Source organism: Plectropomus leopardus, chromosome 8 (assembly GCF_026936395.1).
Source record: "Plectropomus leopardus strain MGB_pleo_1.0 chromosome 8, ASM2693639v1, whole genome shotgun sequence".
In the NCBI taxonomy this organism is placed as follows: domain Eukaryota; kingdom Metazoa; phylum Chordata; class Actinopteri; order Perciformes; family Serranidae; genus Plectropomus; species Plectropomus leopardus.
In genome coordinates, this window is record NC_142183.1 from 19271365 (window position 1) to 19283715 (window position 12351).

Here is a 12351-nt window from a genome sequence, read left to right on the forward strand (position 1 = left end):
GATACTCCTAGTCAAATATTACTCCAACTCAAATGAAAGTTGTTGAGTCAAATTATTACTTGAATTGAAGTACCAGAATATGAAATACTTTAGTATTCAAAGTATTTTTCCTTTTGTAATCTCAACGCATTGTTATATATTGTCACAATACCTTTACTGAACCTAATGATGCCCAAACAGCCCACTGAATGCACTGCTGACTTGCTTGTAGAAGCATGTAAAGCAAGTAAACAAGTCACAATTCGTAGACTCTGTGAAATCATATTATTATTATTATTATTTTCTCATCATTTTGTTTTATTTAATCTAAAGAGATTTAACACTAGAAATTGAAACAAACATTGACAACAACAGGACTCAGCAGAATCTTTCAGCAGAAGCTTTCTTAGAAATGTAGTTGAGTCAAAAGTAAAGTATGTAAAGTAAAGTAAGTAATATGCCCCCCCCCCAAAAAAAACCTTAAGAACAGATACTCAAAAATTGTACTTAAGTTAAGTACTTTAGTACAGTTGTCCACCACTGTTTATCAGTACAGTTTTTCATTTTTTTTGTTCTCAGTTGACCTTTAATTTTGTAGAAAAGGACAAAATTTGACACTGCTGCATGAAACAATATATCTGATGACCACTTCACAGTTGGCTGAGCTGTGTAAAGCCTCGCTGAGTCTCGTCTAAATCTTCAGTGTCAGGCTCTGATCTCGATCTACTGTGTTTGTCTTTAGGAACGTGACCGATTAGTGATGAGCAAAAAGAACAGGAGGAAACCTCTCAAACTGTCTAAAGTAAGTGTCCATGCGTGTTATAAAATCCATTGGTGCGTAACTAAGCAACTACCTTATCTGTGGTTGACTGGTCCTTAAGTACTGATTTTAATTGTGTGTCTGTGTGTGTGTGTGTTTTGTGTTTAATTGGGCTCAGGAGACAATGATGACAGTATTCTCACAGCTGGGAGCATCACGCTGAGCACACACGCAACTGCCGCATGAACCTTTCACAACAGCTAGTGGAAAATTATTTGAAGGGGGGTTCTGTGGTATTATTTTATTTTGTGTTTTTTATGAATACATTTAGTGTAAAACTTGTGAGCTACTTTGTGCACAACAGTTTGCGTCTTTTTATCTGAGCTTGCCTATGTGTGAATAAAGAGGCAAAAGGGATGATGATGAAAAAGATGATGAATGATAATTTTAATTGGGTGAGGTGATTGTGTTAGACATAATAATTGCTGTAATGTGTGCATGTTTGGGCTTATACATCAGGGGACATTAGAGTTGATGATGTTGCTAGGAGGAGGAGTTTGTAGATGCACGTCAGATATTTTCTCCCACCTCTCTTGCTGGATCCAGTTTATCACCCTGGCAAGGTAGATACAGGACTGGGCACAGCGGCTTGACTCTCGGACTCGCACCTGGAAAATTTGTCATTTTTAGGACTTAAATGCATAAGCTATACACTTGAGCTTGGAGACAAAAACCAGAAGCTGGCCTTTTATTTTTTGCTGTGGGAGTAGTTTGATTGTAACCAGAAGCGTTATTGTCTGCTTTTTTCATTTTGTGTGGGAGTTCAGCGGAAAGCAGTTGGGCTTTTTGGACATTACTGAAAACCTGTGCAGTCTGTATAAAGCAGCTAGTGTAGTCCAAGATATGATAGACATATTTTGGGAAAATTCTTTATAGTTTTGTCTCGGCGTTTTTGGCCTATTAGCAACATGACGGAGTACATCCTCCTTATCCTCTACTTCTCATCGTTCATTTGCCTTTGTGCCCTTGTCTGCCTCTATTTCTCTGGTTGCCAGGAGATGACTTATAAACATGATGGTAAGGACTCTGAGGGGTTTGGAAAAGTTGATGGCAAAAAGCAAACACTCAAATATTTAATCTGATATGATCTGTTTTACTTTGCTTGAGATAAACATCAGAATGACAGCACCTGCCTTTGACAGTTTAGTTTAGACAGAAAACTGGTGAATAAACTATTACTGTACAAAGGAAGCATTTTTTGAAACATAAGCAGATGAGGTGAATTTAGACACTTTATTAAATAAAAATAGAAATTCTTAACTCTAAATTCAGGTGTGATAGGACCTGGACAAAGGTTGGACTTTACAAACATGCAGACTGACTTTATATAGATTTCTGAGCAGTAAAATGTAGATATATGTTAAGTTTTGGGTTTTATTTAACAATGTGTATGTCCTCTGTTCTCCTCTCTTCCGTTCTGCAGAGGCATGTTGTGGAGACATATTTTGGATTTGATGAGGAGTCTGTAGACTCTGAGACCTCCTCTCTGACTTCCTACAACACAGACCTCACAGACCGCACGCCTGCAACTCCAGAGGAGGATTTGGAAGAGGTACATCCTACAAATGGGTTTTTCTGTCTTCTGCCCTATCTAATATACAATTGGTTGCCTGAGGAGGGCCAGTTATGACACTAGTGCCTCTATGAAAAGTTCAGAGATTTCCAACTAGAAACCCTAACCCTAATCCTACTTAAAAAAGTCATAGCGCTCTGATAAAAAATGCTTTTCTCTCATTGGGAGCAATTGAAAAATGATGATGGCGCTCATAAAAATACAGTATGGACACTCAGCCTTAAACTTTATTATATGGTTCTAACAGCTGCATGATGTGCTAAAAATATTGAGATAATTAACAGTACAAAACAAGACAGAACAGTTAATTCTATAAAGATAATATACAGAATAAACTAAAATAATGAAAGTTATAGCTTTGTGTGCATATTCAACTTGTCTCTTTTGAGTATATCCTTCATTTCTCTTTTTCTTAAATAAAGAGTATTACCCGTGAAGAATCAGAGCTTCGCTTCCGTCAGCTGACCAGAGAGTACCAGGCTCTCCAGCGGGCCTACGCCCTCCTGCAGGAGCAGACGGGGGGCTCTCTGGATGCTGAGAGGGAGGCCAGGGTTTGTATCATTTTTCACCTTTCTGCCCTGTTTACCATGATCCAACACGTCTAAAACGTTTTTCTTTACAACTCTGCAAAAGCTTACCCAAGTCATACACACTTAAGACATAAGAAGTAAATATACTGTAACTTCCAAATCTAGTAAGTTATTGAAATGCAAATTTTTAGTAATACCATGTTAAGTTTTCCTCTACTGTCAAGCTAATTTTCACAGTGGTCCCTGATGGCCGATCTTCCTTCCCACAGACGCGAGAGCAGATGCAGGCGGAGCTCAGCAGCTGCCAGGCTAAGATAGTGGACCTGGAGAAGGCCCTGGCTGAGAGGGGGCAGGTAACAAAGACGAGGGATGGTGACAGGAGCTCAGTGGTCCTGCTCTCACTGGCCCTCCTGCATGTATTTCTGGCTGCTCTGCTCCTGGGCTGGCGCTTTGCTGACCAGGTCTGCCGCAGACTCCTGTGATGTCACTTCCTGCATGCTCTTCCCCACCCTCTATCCTTCCTTGTTGGTTCTGTTTCTTATTGGGCCTTTCAGTGATGTCGAAGCCAGAGAAGAGGCTTGAACCACTTTGATTCCTGTCAGCTGTGAATAGATCGGTTTAAAAAATCTTAATCCAGTAACGTTTTGCCTTTTCTGAACATGAAAATACAGTTTACATTGATTTTAGTTTATTTGATATGAACAAAACTAAAAAACTAAGCCAAATGTTTGCATGTGTTGCAGAAAAAGCCTCGGCTATTTTGTCAAAACTAGTAGATTGAATAACTATTGGCACCTTAATTAATACCTAATATCAGGAGGAACACTGAAATGATTATGATAAATTCATATCATGACTATTCCTTTTTTCATTTGTTGTGAGGTTTTCCCTTTGTCACTGCATGTTGGCTGTTCTAATGTGGCTTGATCCAGCTCTGTTTATTTCGTTTGCTGCTCTGCTGTTTTTCAACTCAGTTCGCCTCCTGTTCTTCTGTTACTGTGAACTCTGGATGGCTGTGAATGCATCTCCTTGGCTTGTTATCTCAGGAGAGATATTTATTTCTCTGGATCAATAAACTTGTGCCACTGCCACTCTGTTCCTGTCTGTTTGTGTCTATGGTACATCTGCATGTGTCATCTGGAAGCGCAGTACATGTTCACTGTATTGGTTTTAGCTGGGCTGATTGTGTCTCTGACAGCTTTGTTCATTATCTCCTGTCATCACGGATGCTTTCCTTCCTTTTCTGTTCTTGTCAGTGTCATTTCTTGCTGATGTTGTGTTTGGTTGTTATGGCAGGATTCAAAGTGGGTGGAGGAGAAACAGTACTTGCTCAGGACCAATCAGGAACTGCACGAGAAGGTAGATCGCATTAGCCTAGACTCGATTTTGCTGCATTATTTTATAGGAAACAAAGATAATGTGTCAAAGTACTGTATCCTTGCAGAGTTAATGCCAACTAGAGGTTGGTATTGTCTTTCAGTGCTGTTGCTGGTAAAATATTGTAGTATTGCATATTCTTTGTACCAATACCAATAATTCAAAAAAAAAAAAAAATTTTTTTTGTTCTGTTGCAGACCTTTTTTTATTTAACAAAAAAAAAGACTAAACACAAGCAGTCAAGAACTTTCCCATAATAAAATACAGTGTGAAACTAGAAAATAATTGGTTTAAAGCAGAAACTGCCTGATTATTGCCTGATAGGCTATTTAAAGTGCTTCACATAGTCATGAAACATTAAAACGGAAATAAAACTTCAAAATAAAATGTGAGAGGACAATTTAAGATAAATTAAAAGATATAAACAGAAGTTAGAGACGCAAGTCCAAGGGAGATAATTGAGTGCCCATGGTTAAATCAGGAGCATAACAGAATTAAACAAACATTTTAATAGTGGATTCAGAAGTAGTCAAAGATGGGGAGCATAATGATCAAAGAAAAAAAGAAAAGGAACAAAAATTTGAGCTATTCATAATTTCCTGTTAACTTTGGTTAAGCTGATACCAAAAAGGTTTGACACCCACCCTGAGTGGTGACCTTTTGGTTATCTATGACCTTCTTATATGATACAAGTGTGGCAAAGCACAACCAGTATGTGTTGGTTATAATTCATAGATACAAGTCAAATTAAATTTGAACAGATTCAGTGCTATTATGAGATTTGTGTTGATTCTTAGCTATCTCAAAAACATCTAAAAAAAACGATAATATTGGCAATTCACAGTATTCACAATGCATTGTAAACCATGTCAAACCATTTTGACAAAGATGTGTGTCCGCAGGTGTGTGCATCGCAGCAGGCGGAGTCGCGGCTGCAGGCCGAGGTCCAGGACGCTCGCGATCAGAACGAACTGCTGGAATTCAGAGTGCTTGAACTGGAAGTAAGAGACTGTACCAACGTTAAACTGTCACCAGAATGTGACAACAACAATCTCAGTTCCAGACGCAAGACCTACATACAATGACTCACCACTCAGACGGACGGACAGACAGACTGTTCATGTATACAAACTTGAGTCCTCCTCTGTATGCATCTGTGTTTTTCATTGTTTTGCATGGCAGCTGTGTGCACACCCCCTCCACTGAACTGGATTTTTTTTGTGAAAGAATGTTGTGTTAAGATGAATATAATTTGAATGGAATGAAAAATGTATTTAAGTTCAATTTTTAGTCCCATCTTTGTTCATTTTGTCTCTAATTTTTTGGTGTGATCTTATGGTTTTTTTTGGGTTTTTTTACATTGTCCACAAGAAAAACGCTTATTTTTATGGATAAATGAGGATCATGAAGCATTTTTTTTCTAAGTATTTTTTTCCTTAATATTAAAGTCAGAAATGAGGAAAAATGCCGATCTAAAGGATTACAGTAGGTAGCTTCACTCATATCAGTTGATATTGCATCTGTTTATGTAGCAGGTGTGTCTGAATGTAGGCAGAGTAGTATCTGTTCGAGATCACAATTTCAGTTTTGAGTTTCAGCATGTGTTTTCAAACTCCCCACTGGTTTGGTTTGGTTTCCCATTTAAATCTATGGGTTTGCACCTCCCTCATTTTGGCAGATCCTGACCATGTTTTCAGTGTCATGTAAGTAAATCCCTCATTCACTCCCTTTTCACACTCATTTGGTCATTCACAGTGCATTCTCTGTCATAATGAACTGTAGCACGACTGTCAGACTTGTAGCAATGTTTGTTTTGGTGACGTCATGATGGTTTTTTAGGTGTGTGTATATTAGTATTAACATGGTGAGTTTTGTCTGTAGGAGAGGGAGCGCAGATCTCCTGCCCTCAATTTGCACATGTCTGCGTTCCCTGAGAACAGCAGCAGCGCCCTGCAGATCTACTGCCACCAGGAGGGAGTCAAGGTAGTAACGCACACAAACACAGACTATTTTATTTACTTTCCTTTTGCACACAGTCAATATGTGTGGCTTTTACCTGCAGGATGTAATCATTCCTGAGCTGATGAAGAAACTGGATATCCTGGGGGATAATGGGGTTAGTTAAAGCACACTGGATTAAAATAAGATTTTTTAATATCTGGTATTCTTATAATTTCTGATAACTCCTATTGTGTTTTTTTTAGAATCTCAGAAATGAGGAGCAGGTAGCGGTGATCCAAGCAGGGACAGTGATCTCATTGTGTGAAAAGGTGAGTGAATGGCCTCTCAGATGTGTTTTTACTGACACATAGTGGACATACAACGCCATAACACTTACTTTATTCCCAATAAAGCCACTAAAATTGATTCATTTTTTGAAAAAGTTAAACATTTGATAGAAATAATAACATTACTTTAGCTTCTGTGGAAGCATTAATCACCTTTCCTCTTCCGTCTGTATCCTTTGTGTACAGTGGTTGAAGCAGATAGATAGCACAGAGGCCGCTCTTACACAGAAGATGATCGACCTGGAAAATGACAAGGTGAAAAATCTATTTACCATTAAGAGCAAACTGTATTGTAATGTACTGACTGTCTAAGTGAAATGCAACTATATCTTTCGTTATTATACAATGCTGCAAAATTCATAGGCCATCGTAGATTTGTTATTTTAGCATAGTTGTAATTATATATATATATATATATATATATATATATATATAATTATGCTCCAAACAAAGAATACAGAGAGCATGTGCAATGCATTAAAACAGCAAAAAAGTCTAAACAAAATGGCTTCTTCAGACTGAAGTCAATATTTAGTGTGAATCATGGAATTGTACAACCATAACAAAAGATAGCTCAAAAGATCAATATTGAGCTTTGGACATGTCTTGAATGCAATCTGGTGTAAATACACCATGAGATTAGTACTGTAAATCTCATTTTGTCTGTGCAAGAGAGCTCGAGACATGTTAAGTGGAAAGGGAGGTCACAATAAATACTTTCAACTTTAGCCTGTTGAAGTTTTCTTTTATTCTGATTTATGTTTTTATTACTGTACACATATTTCCTGTATGCTGCGGTTGTATTTTAGTGTAGAGACTACTGAGAAATAAATATGTCTGATCATTATAACCCTGCTAAAATAACAAATTTTTTTGGGGGGCCTAAGACTTTTGCACAGTACTGAATATACAAAACAAGCTATTTATTTGCTTGTTTTTTTTCTGCTGTTCTAATGTCAGGAAGTTCATCCAGATGTAAAATGCATTACTCATGTTTTTCCTGGTTCTACAGTATATACTGTATTCTACCGTTCAGTTGTGAGACCACATCCTGTATTATTTATTATCACATCTTCCTGCAGGAGCTGTTCAGTAAGCAGAAGGGATTCCTTGAAGAAGAGTTGGACTACAGGAAACAGGCCTTGGACCAGGCCTACATGGTATGGAGCCTGGAACAGTATGACGTTGTCCCTTTTATATAATAGTTGGCCAAAGCCTCTTAAATAGTCAAAATGCACTCATTTATACAATACTAATATAATTACAACATTAACTAAGGTTGTGTACAAGCACTAATGGTGATGACAAAGTGAATGAGGAATGCAGGGGCGCAACATTGTCATTCCAGCATGACACATAAACATTTGGAACCCCATTAAACATCATGAATGCAACATCCTCCATAAAGGTAAAATTTGTTGCATTGTGTTGGGATACTGCATCTTTTACCACTGAAGTCTAAATTCTCTTAAAAGTGGAAGCCACTAATTGGCCAGGGTATTTGGCTTATGTTTATTGACACTGATATATTGTCTCTTAATTATTTTTTTTGATATGAAGATTAATGCCTTTATGAATACCCCGTGCAACTTGGTTCAAGAGGACAACTTGTGAAGTTAAAGAAAAAATCTAGACAGAACGAGTTTAATAAGATTTTAATGTTAGATTTTGTTAGCGTGTATGATTTTAAAACGTTCTCCCCTTCCACTGACTTAAATAGGCTGTTCCCAGGAAACAGAAGTTAACATTTAGGTCACTCTCCATGTAATTCTAACCATTTGATTTGGTCAGTTTTGGTGTTGGTTTGTGTTTATGGTCCCACTTCATATTGTGTTGGTGAAAGCTTGGTTTTTACATGGTAACTTTGCAGGATGAGTCAGGGAACCGTGAAATATATCTGTACGAGAATGTGAATTAAAACACGGTTTGTGTTGTTGATAAAATGAGGTTACCATGTGAAAGTCGAGCCTAAATAACCCACAATATAAAGTGGAACAGTGTTCCCCATATCTGCCATGGTCACAGTGGTGTGTGTGTGTGTGTGTTTGTTTGTATCTGTTTGTGTGCGTGCCTCCGTGTGTGCTTGTGCATGCCTGTGTGTCTGTTTCTGCATGCGCATGTGCACGTCCATGTGTGTGTGTACCTGTATGTGTGTGTATGTGGCTGGCTGTGCAGAGGATCGAGGAGCTGGAGGCCACGCTGTATAGCGCTCTGCAGCAGGAGCAGCCGGCATGCCAGGCGGTGGCCGAGTCGCTGACAGACAGGCAGAGGGAGGAGCTGAGGCTAGCCGTGGACAAGCTGCGGCGTCAGATTCTCCGGCAGAGCCGGCAGTTTGACAGTCAGATCTTACAGGAGCGCATGGAGCTCCTTCAGCAGGCCCAGCAGGTAAGGCTTAAAACAAATCAAGACAGGTTACTGAGTCCTGCCCTCCCTCAATCTGACCCCTGGTTCCTGTCTGAAACGTCTGACCCCACCAGACCTCTGGTGCTATGAAAAAGATGCAGTATCCCTGTGTGTGCAACCTGTAACCCTTTGTAAGTGCAGATGTAGAAGTGGAAGAGTGAAAAGATGAGACAGAAGGACTTTGTGTGTGAGTGTGTGTATGTCATTGTGATCTGAATACCCCCCCCACTCCTCAAGTATCCCTCCACTCTGCAGCCCTCACATAGTTTTACACCCATGGCTCGTACAGTATATGTGATGCATTGAATACATCAAAAACCACTGCACCTTAAACTTCACTTGGATCAGTTGTACTACAACATACTAACATGGGTTTCCTAATCTCTAACTACAGAACACTTAAAGGAATATTTCACCCACAAAATGACTTTTTGTGGATCAATGAGTCATGCACAAAGACTGTATATAAAGATGAAGCCAAAATATACCAGCTACAGCCACCACCATCTTGCACCAGTGATGTCATTTGGAGCCAGAGTTTGCACAGTAGTGATCTTGGCAGTGTTGAGTTCCTGTCCAAACACCTGTCAGACCAGTGCCATTTATCACGAGCAACACCGATTGCCACACAAAGCTGTCAATCATGATGTCAAATCTCCTTTTTATAGCATCAAATAACTAATTAAAACCAAACGTATTAGAAAAACAAACACTTGAACAAACATATGTTTGATAAGAACGACCTGAAATGAAAGAAATCATGTTTGGGAAAAAATTATTTGATGTGTACTTTGAGTTTTTAGTTTGGCCCATGTCCTCGCCACTGACTCAACGTGGGAAGGCTTTACGACCTGTCCTGCAGCCAACCACCAGAGGGCAATCAAGATGTTTTGGGTTCACTTTTGGGAAGCCGTCATATTGTCGCATCTTTTTTATACAGCCTGTTACTTTTAATTCTTGAGGAAAACTTTATTTTAGCTTGCATGCCTCAATGGAAAATGGTAAACATTTTGATTTATTGATTAATTGGGTACAGTATTGGATGTGTAACAACAGCAAAACTTTATCAAAACATTTGTTTACAAACCCTCACACAATTTGTGTGGTTTAATCTAAGTCTCATTTATCTAGTGGTATGCTGAATACTTCCCAAGCACATGCATTTTCACAATAAAAGCAAATACTTTTTAAAACTGAACTGAAAGTGAAACTTATTTATGCTCTCTGAAAAGCCATTTTAGAGAAAATGCATATGTTTTGGAAGTACTGAGCATACGACTAAATAAATGAGACTTGGATTATACTGCAGGGGTTGTGTTTGAGTTCATTAACAGATGTTTTGATATAGTTTTCTAAGGTTAAACATGGTCCCCAATCAATCAATAAATCAATACAATAATTTTGCCAAATCAAGTGAGAAAAAAAAGTTTTCCTCACAAATTCAAAGTAACAAGGCAGGAATAACTGACACACGAATGGTCATTTTGTGGGTGAAGCATTCCTTTAAATCACATTTCTAATCTGCTACTCATGAAATATACTAACAAACTAGTAATAGTTTATAGACACTGTAGATCAAAACATTAAGTAAAACTGTTTCCTTTTCCCCACAGTTGGGCTTTAATTAACACACGTTTTCAGTCTCTTGGCTGACTCAGTGGTCTAGTAATTAAGACTTAGCGTGAGCTTGTTTTTTCCCCTTCCAAGATTCATTTAGAACAGATGATATTAAATTAAAAAGCTCATGTTTTAGTTTTATAATTCCATGTCTGTCCTTTGCCAATGAATTGGTATCCTCCTTTTTCTTAAAATCCTTAATACACTCACAGATACTGTAGCTAGATAAAACATTTTTCTTTGAACACTGATATGTTGCTCCACAGTCAATGAATGATCTGATCAAAGAGCCATTTCCACTGTTCACTCTTAGATCTGCTCTTTGGTTGCCATGGCAGCTCATTCTTACCCAACAGAGCTACCATGGAGACAAAAGGCATGATGGGAAAGAGGCAGAGTATTTTGAGCATATTCCGGAATAGCTGGATCACGGTCTTATAAACTGTTTAACCCTTTAAAATCTGAGCAAATTATTTCTTAAAAAAATATAGGAAGAAGGCAATAGGCAACTGAAGAAGAAATTACCCCAAAATTAGCAATAAATTAGTAAAAAGTACAAGAAAATTACCTGAAAAACATGGAAAAGGAAAAGGAAAAAAAACAAAAACTAACAAGGACAAGATCTGGAAAAAGAGTTAAAAAAAATAATTGGAAGATAATTTTTGATAAATAATTCTGATAATTATGAATATAGTTTTCTTGAAAGTTTTCCCTTAGCTTTTGTTAAAAAATATAATTTTCTAAATCTACTAATTTCTTGCAATTTGCAGGACATTTCTTACCAAATTTTTATTGCCTATTTCCCAATGTTTTCAAAAGAAATCAAAAAATTTTGCTCAGGGTCCAAAGATGCAGCACAAGAATAGTGATGTTAATCCAGGTTTCAGAGAGTTAACAACTGTTTCCTTTGTTAGACTGTATGAGATCTGGCCAAATGGTCTTAGTTTAAACATATTATGATGAGCTAACCACGTCTGTTTTTGCCTTGCAGAGAATTAGAGAGCTGGAGGACAGGCTTGACTTGCAAAAGAGACAAATAAAGGAGATAGAGGAAAAGGTACATTTTATTAGTTTCTTTCTAAGACAGCTTTCTGTTGTGTGGACTGTGACATTGATGAGACAAAGATTAGCAAGAGAGAATGCGTAGGACTTTACATCTGCTGTACTGATGCTATGTGTAATTTTATTAACTTCTTGACACTTTTTTTCTTCTCTCTCTTTTTTCACCTGTTGATTAAACTCCTTGTGTTCCTTTAGTTTTTGTTCCTCTTTTTGTTTTTCTCTTTAGCATTTATTCTTTGGCCTTAATGAAAGTGATCATGGACCCACATCAGGTAGCACCTTAATTTACTGCATCACATCAGTATATAATACAGTCTCAGTGTTGATAGTGACAACAATAATGATAAGGAAATAATTTATAAATTTTTCCTTTCTCTTAGGTGTTAAGGTGCTGTGGAGGCAAGCAAGGACAAAACAAAACCTAATTGTTTTTTATGCATATGTAGACCGCTCACGAAAAACCCCATGGCCTTTTTGATAAATGTGCACTTTTGACCCTTACCTGGAATGCAAACATATTTGTGCAACTATAAGTAACCAGATATACATGAGATTAAATTGAGATTTATTTATGAATAACATTTACTATAGTGGTTTTTGGACCTGGAACATAACAACTCCTCTGTGAGAAGCAAACATGGATTTATTGAGAGAAAACTCTGAATCAGAGGATTTATTAAAGGGAGAAGAGCCACAGCCTCA

The 12351-nt window shown here is 37.8% G+C and overlaps 1 protein-coding gene across 5 annotated transcripts in view; it reads left to right on the forward strand.

The window, feature by feature from the left end:
• jakmip1 (janus kinase and microtubule interacting protein 1) overlaps nt 1–12164 on the forward strand; it is a 30402-nt gene extending 18238 nt beyond the window's left edge. For 2 of the 5 annotated variants that reach the window (XM_088081062.1, XM_088081063.1), the window contains exons 9-23: nt 722–781; nt 2223–2351; nt 2795–2923; nt 3172–3255; nt 4199–4261; nt 5182–5280; nt 6161–6262; nt 6342–6395; nt 6484–6549; nt 6754–6822; nt 7650–7727; nt 8743–8952; nt 11579–11644; nt 11876–11921; nt 12030–12164. In XM_088081062.1, the coding sequence (XP_087937188.1) occupies nt 722–781; nt 2223–2351; nt 2795–2923; nt 3172–3255; nt 4199–4261; nt 5182–5280; nt 6161–6262; nt 6342–6395; nt 6484–6549; nt 6754–6822; nt 7650–7727; nt 8743–8952; nt 11579–11644; nt 11876–11921; nt 12030–12127 (1353 nt within the window). In that variant the 3' untranslated portion in view covers nt 12128–12164. Of the gene's footprint in view, nt 1–721; nt 782–2222; nt 2352–2794; nt 2924–3171; nt 3256–4198; nt 4262–5181; nt 5281–6160; nt 6263–6341; nt 6396–6483; nt 6550–6753; nt 6823–7649; nt 7728–8742; nt 8953–11578; nt 11645–11844; nt 11922–12029 lie in introns of all 5 variants that reach the window. The other 3 variants (XM_088081064.1, XM_042493083.2, XM_088081065.1) reach the window with 2 other exon arrangements.
• Nucleotides 12165–12351: the final 187 nt, after the last annotated feature.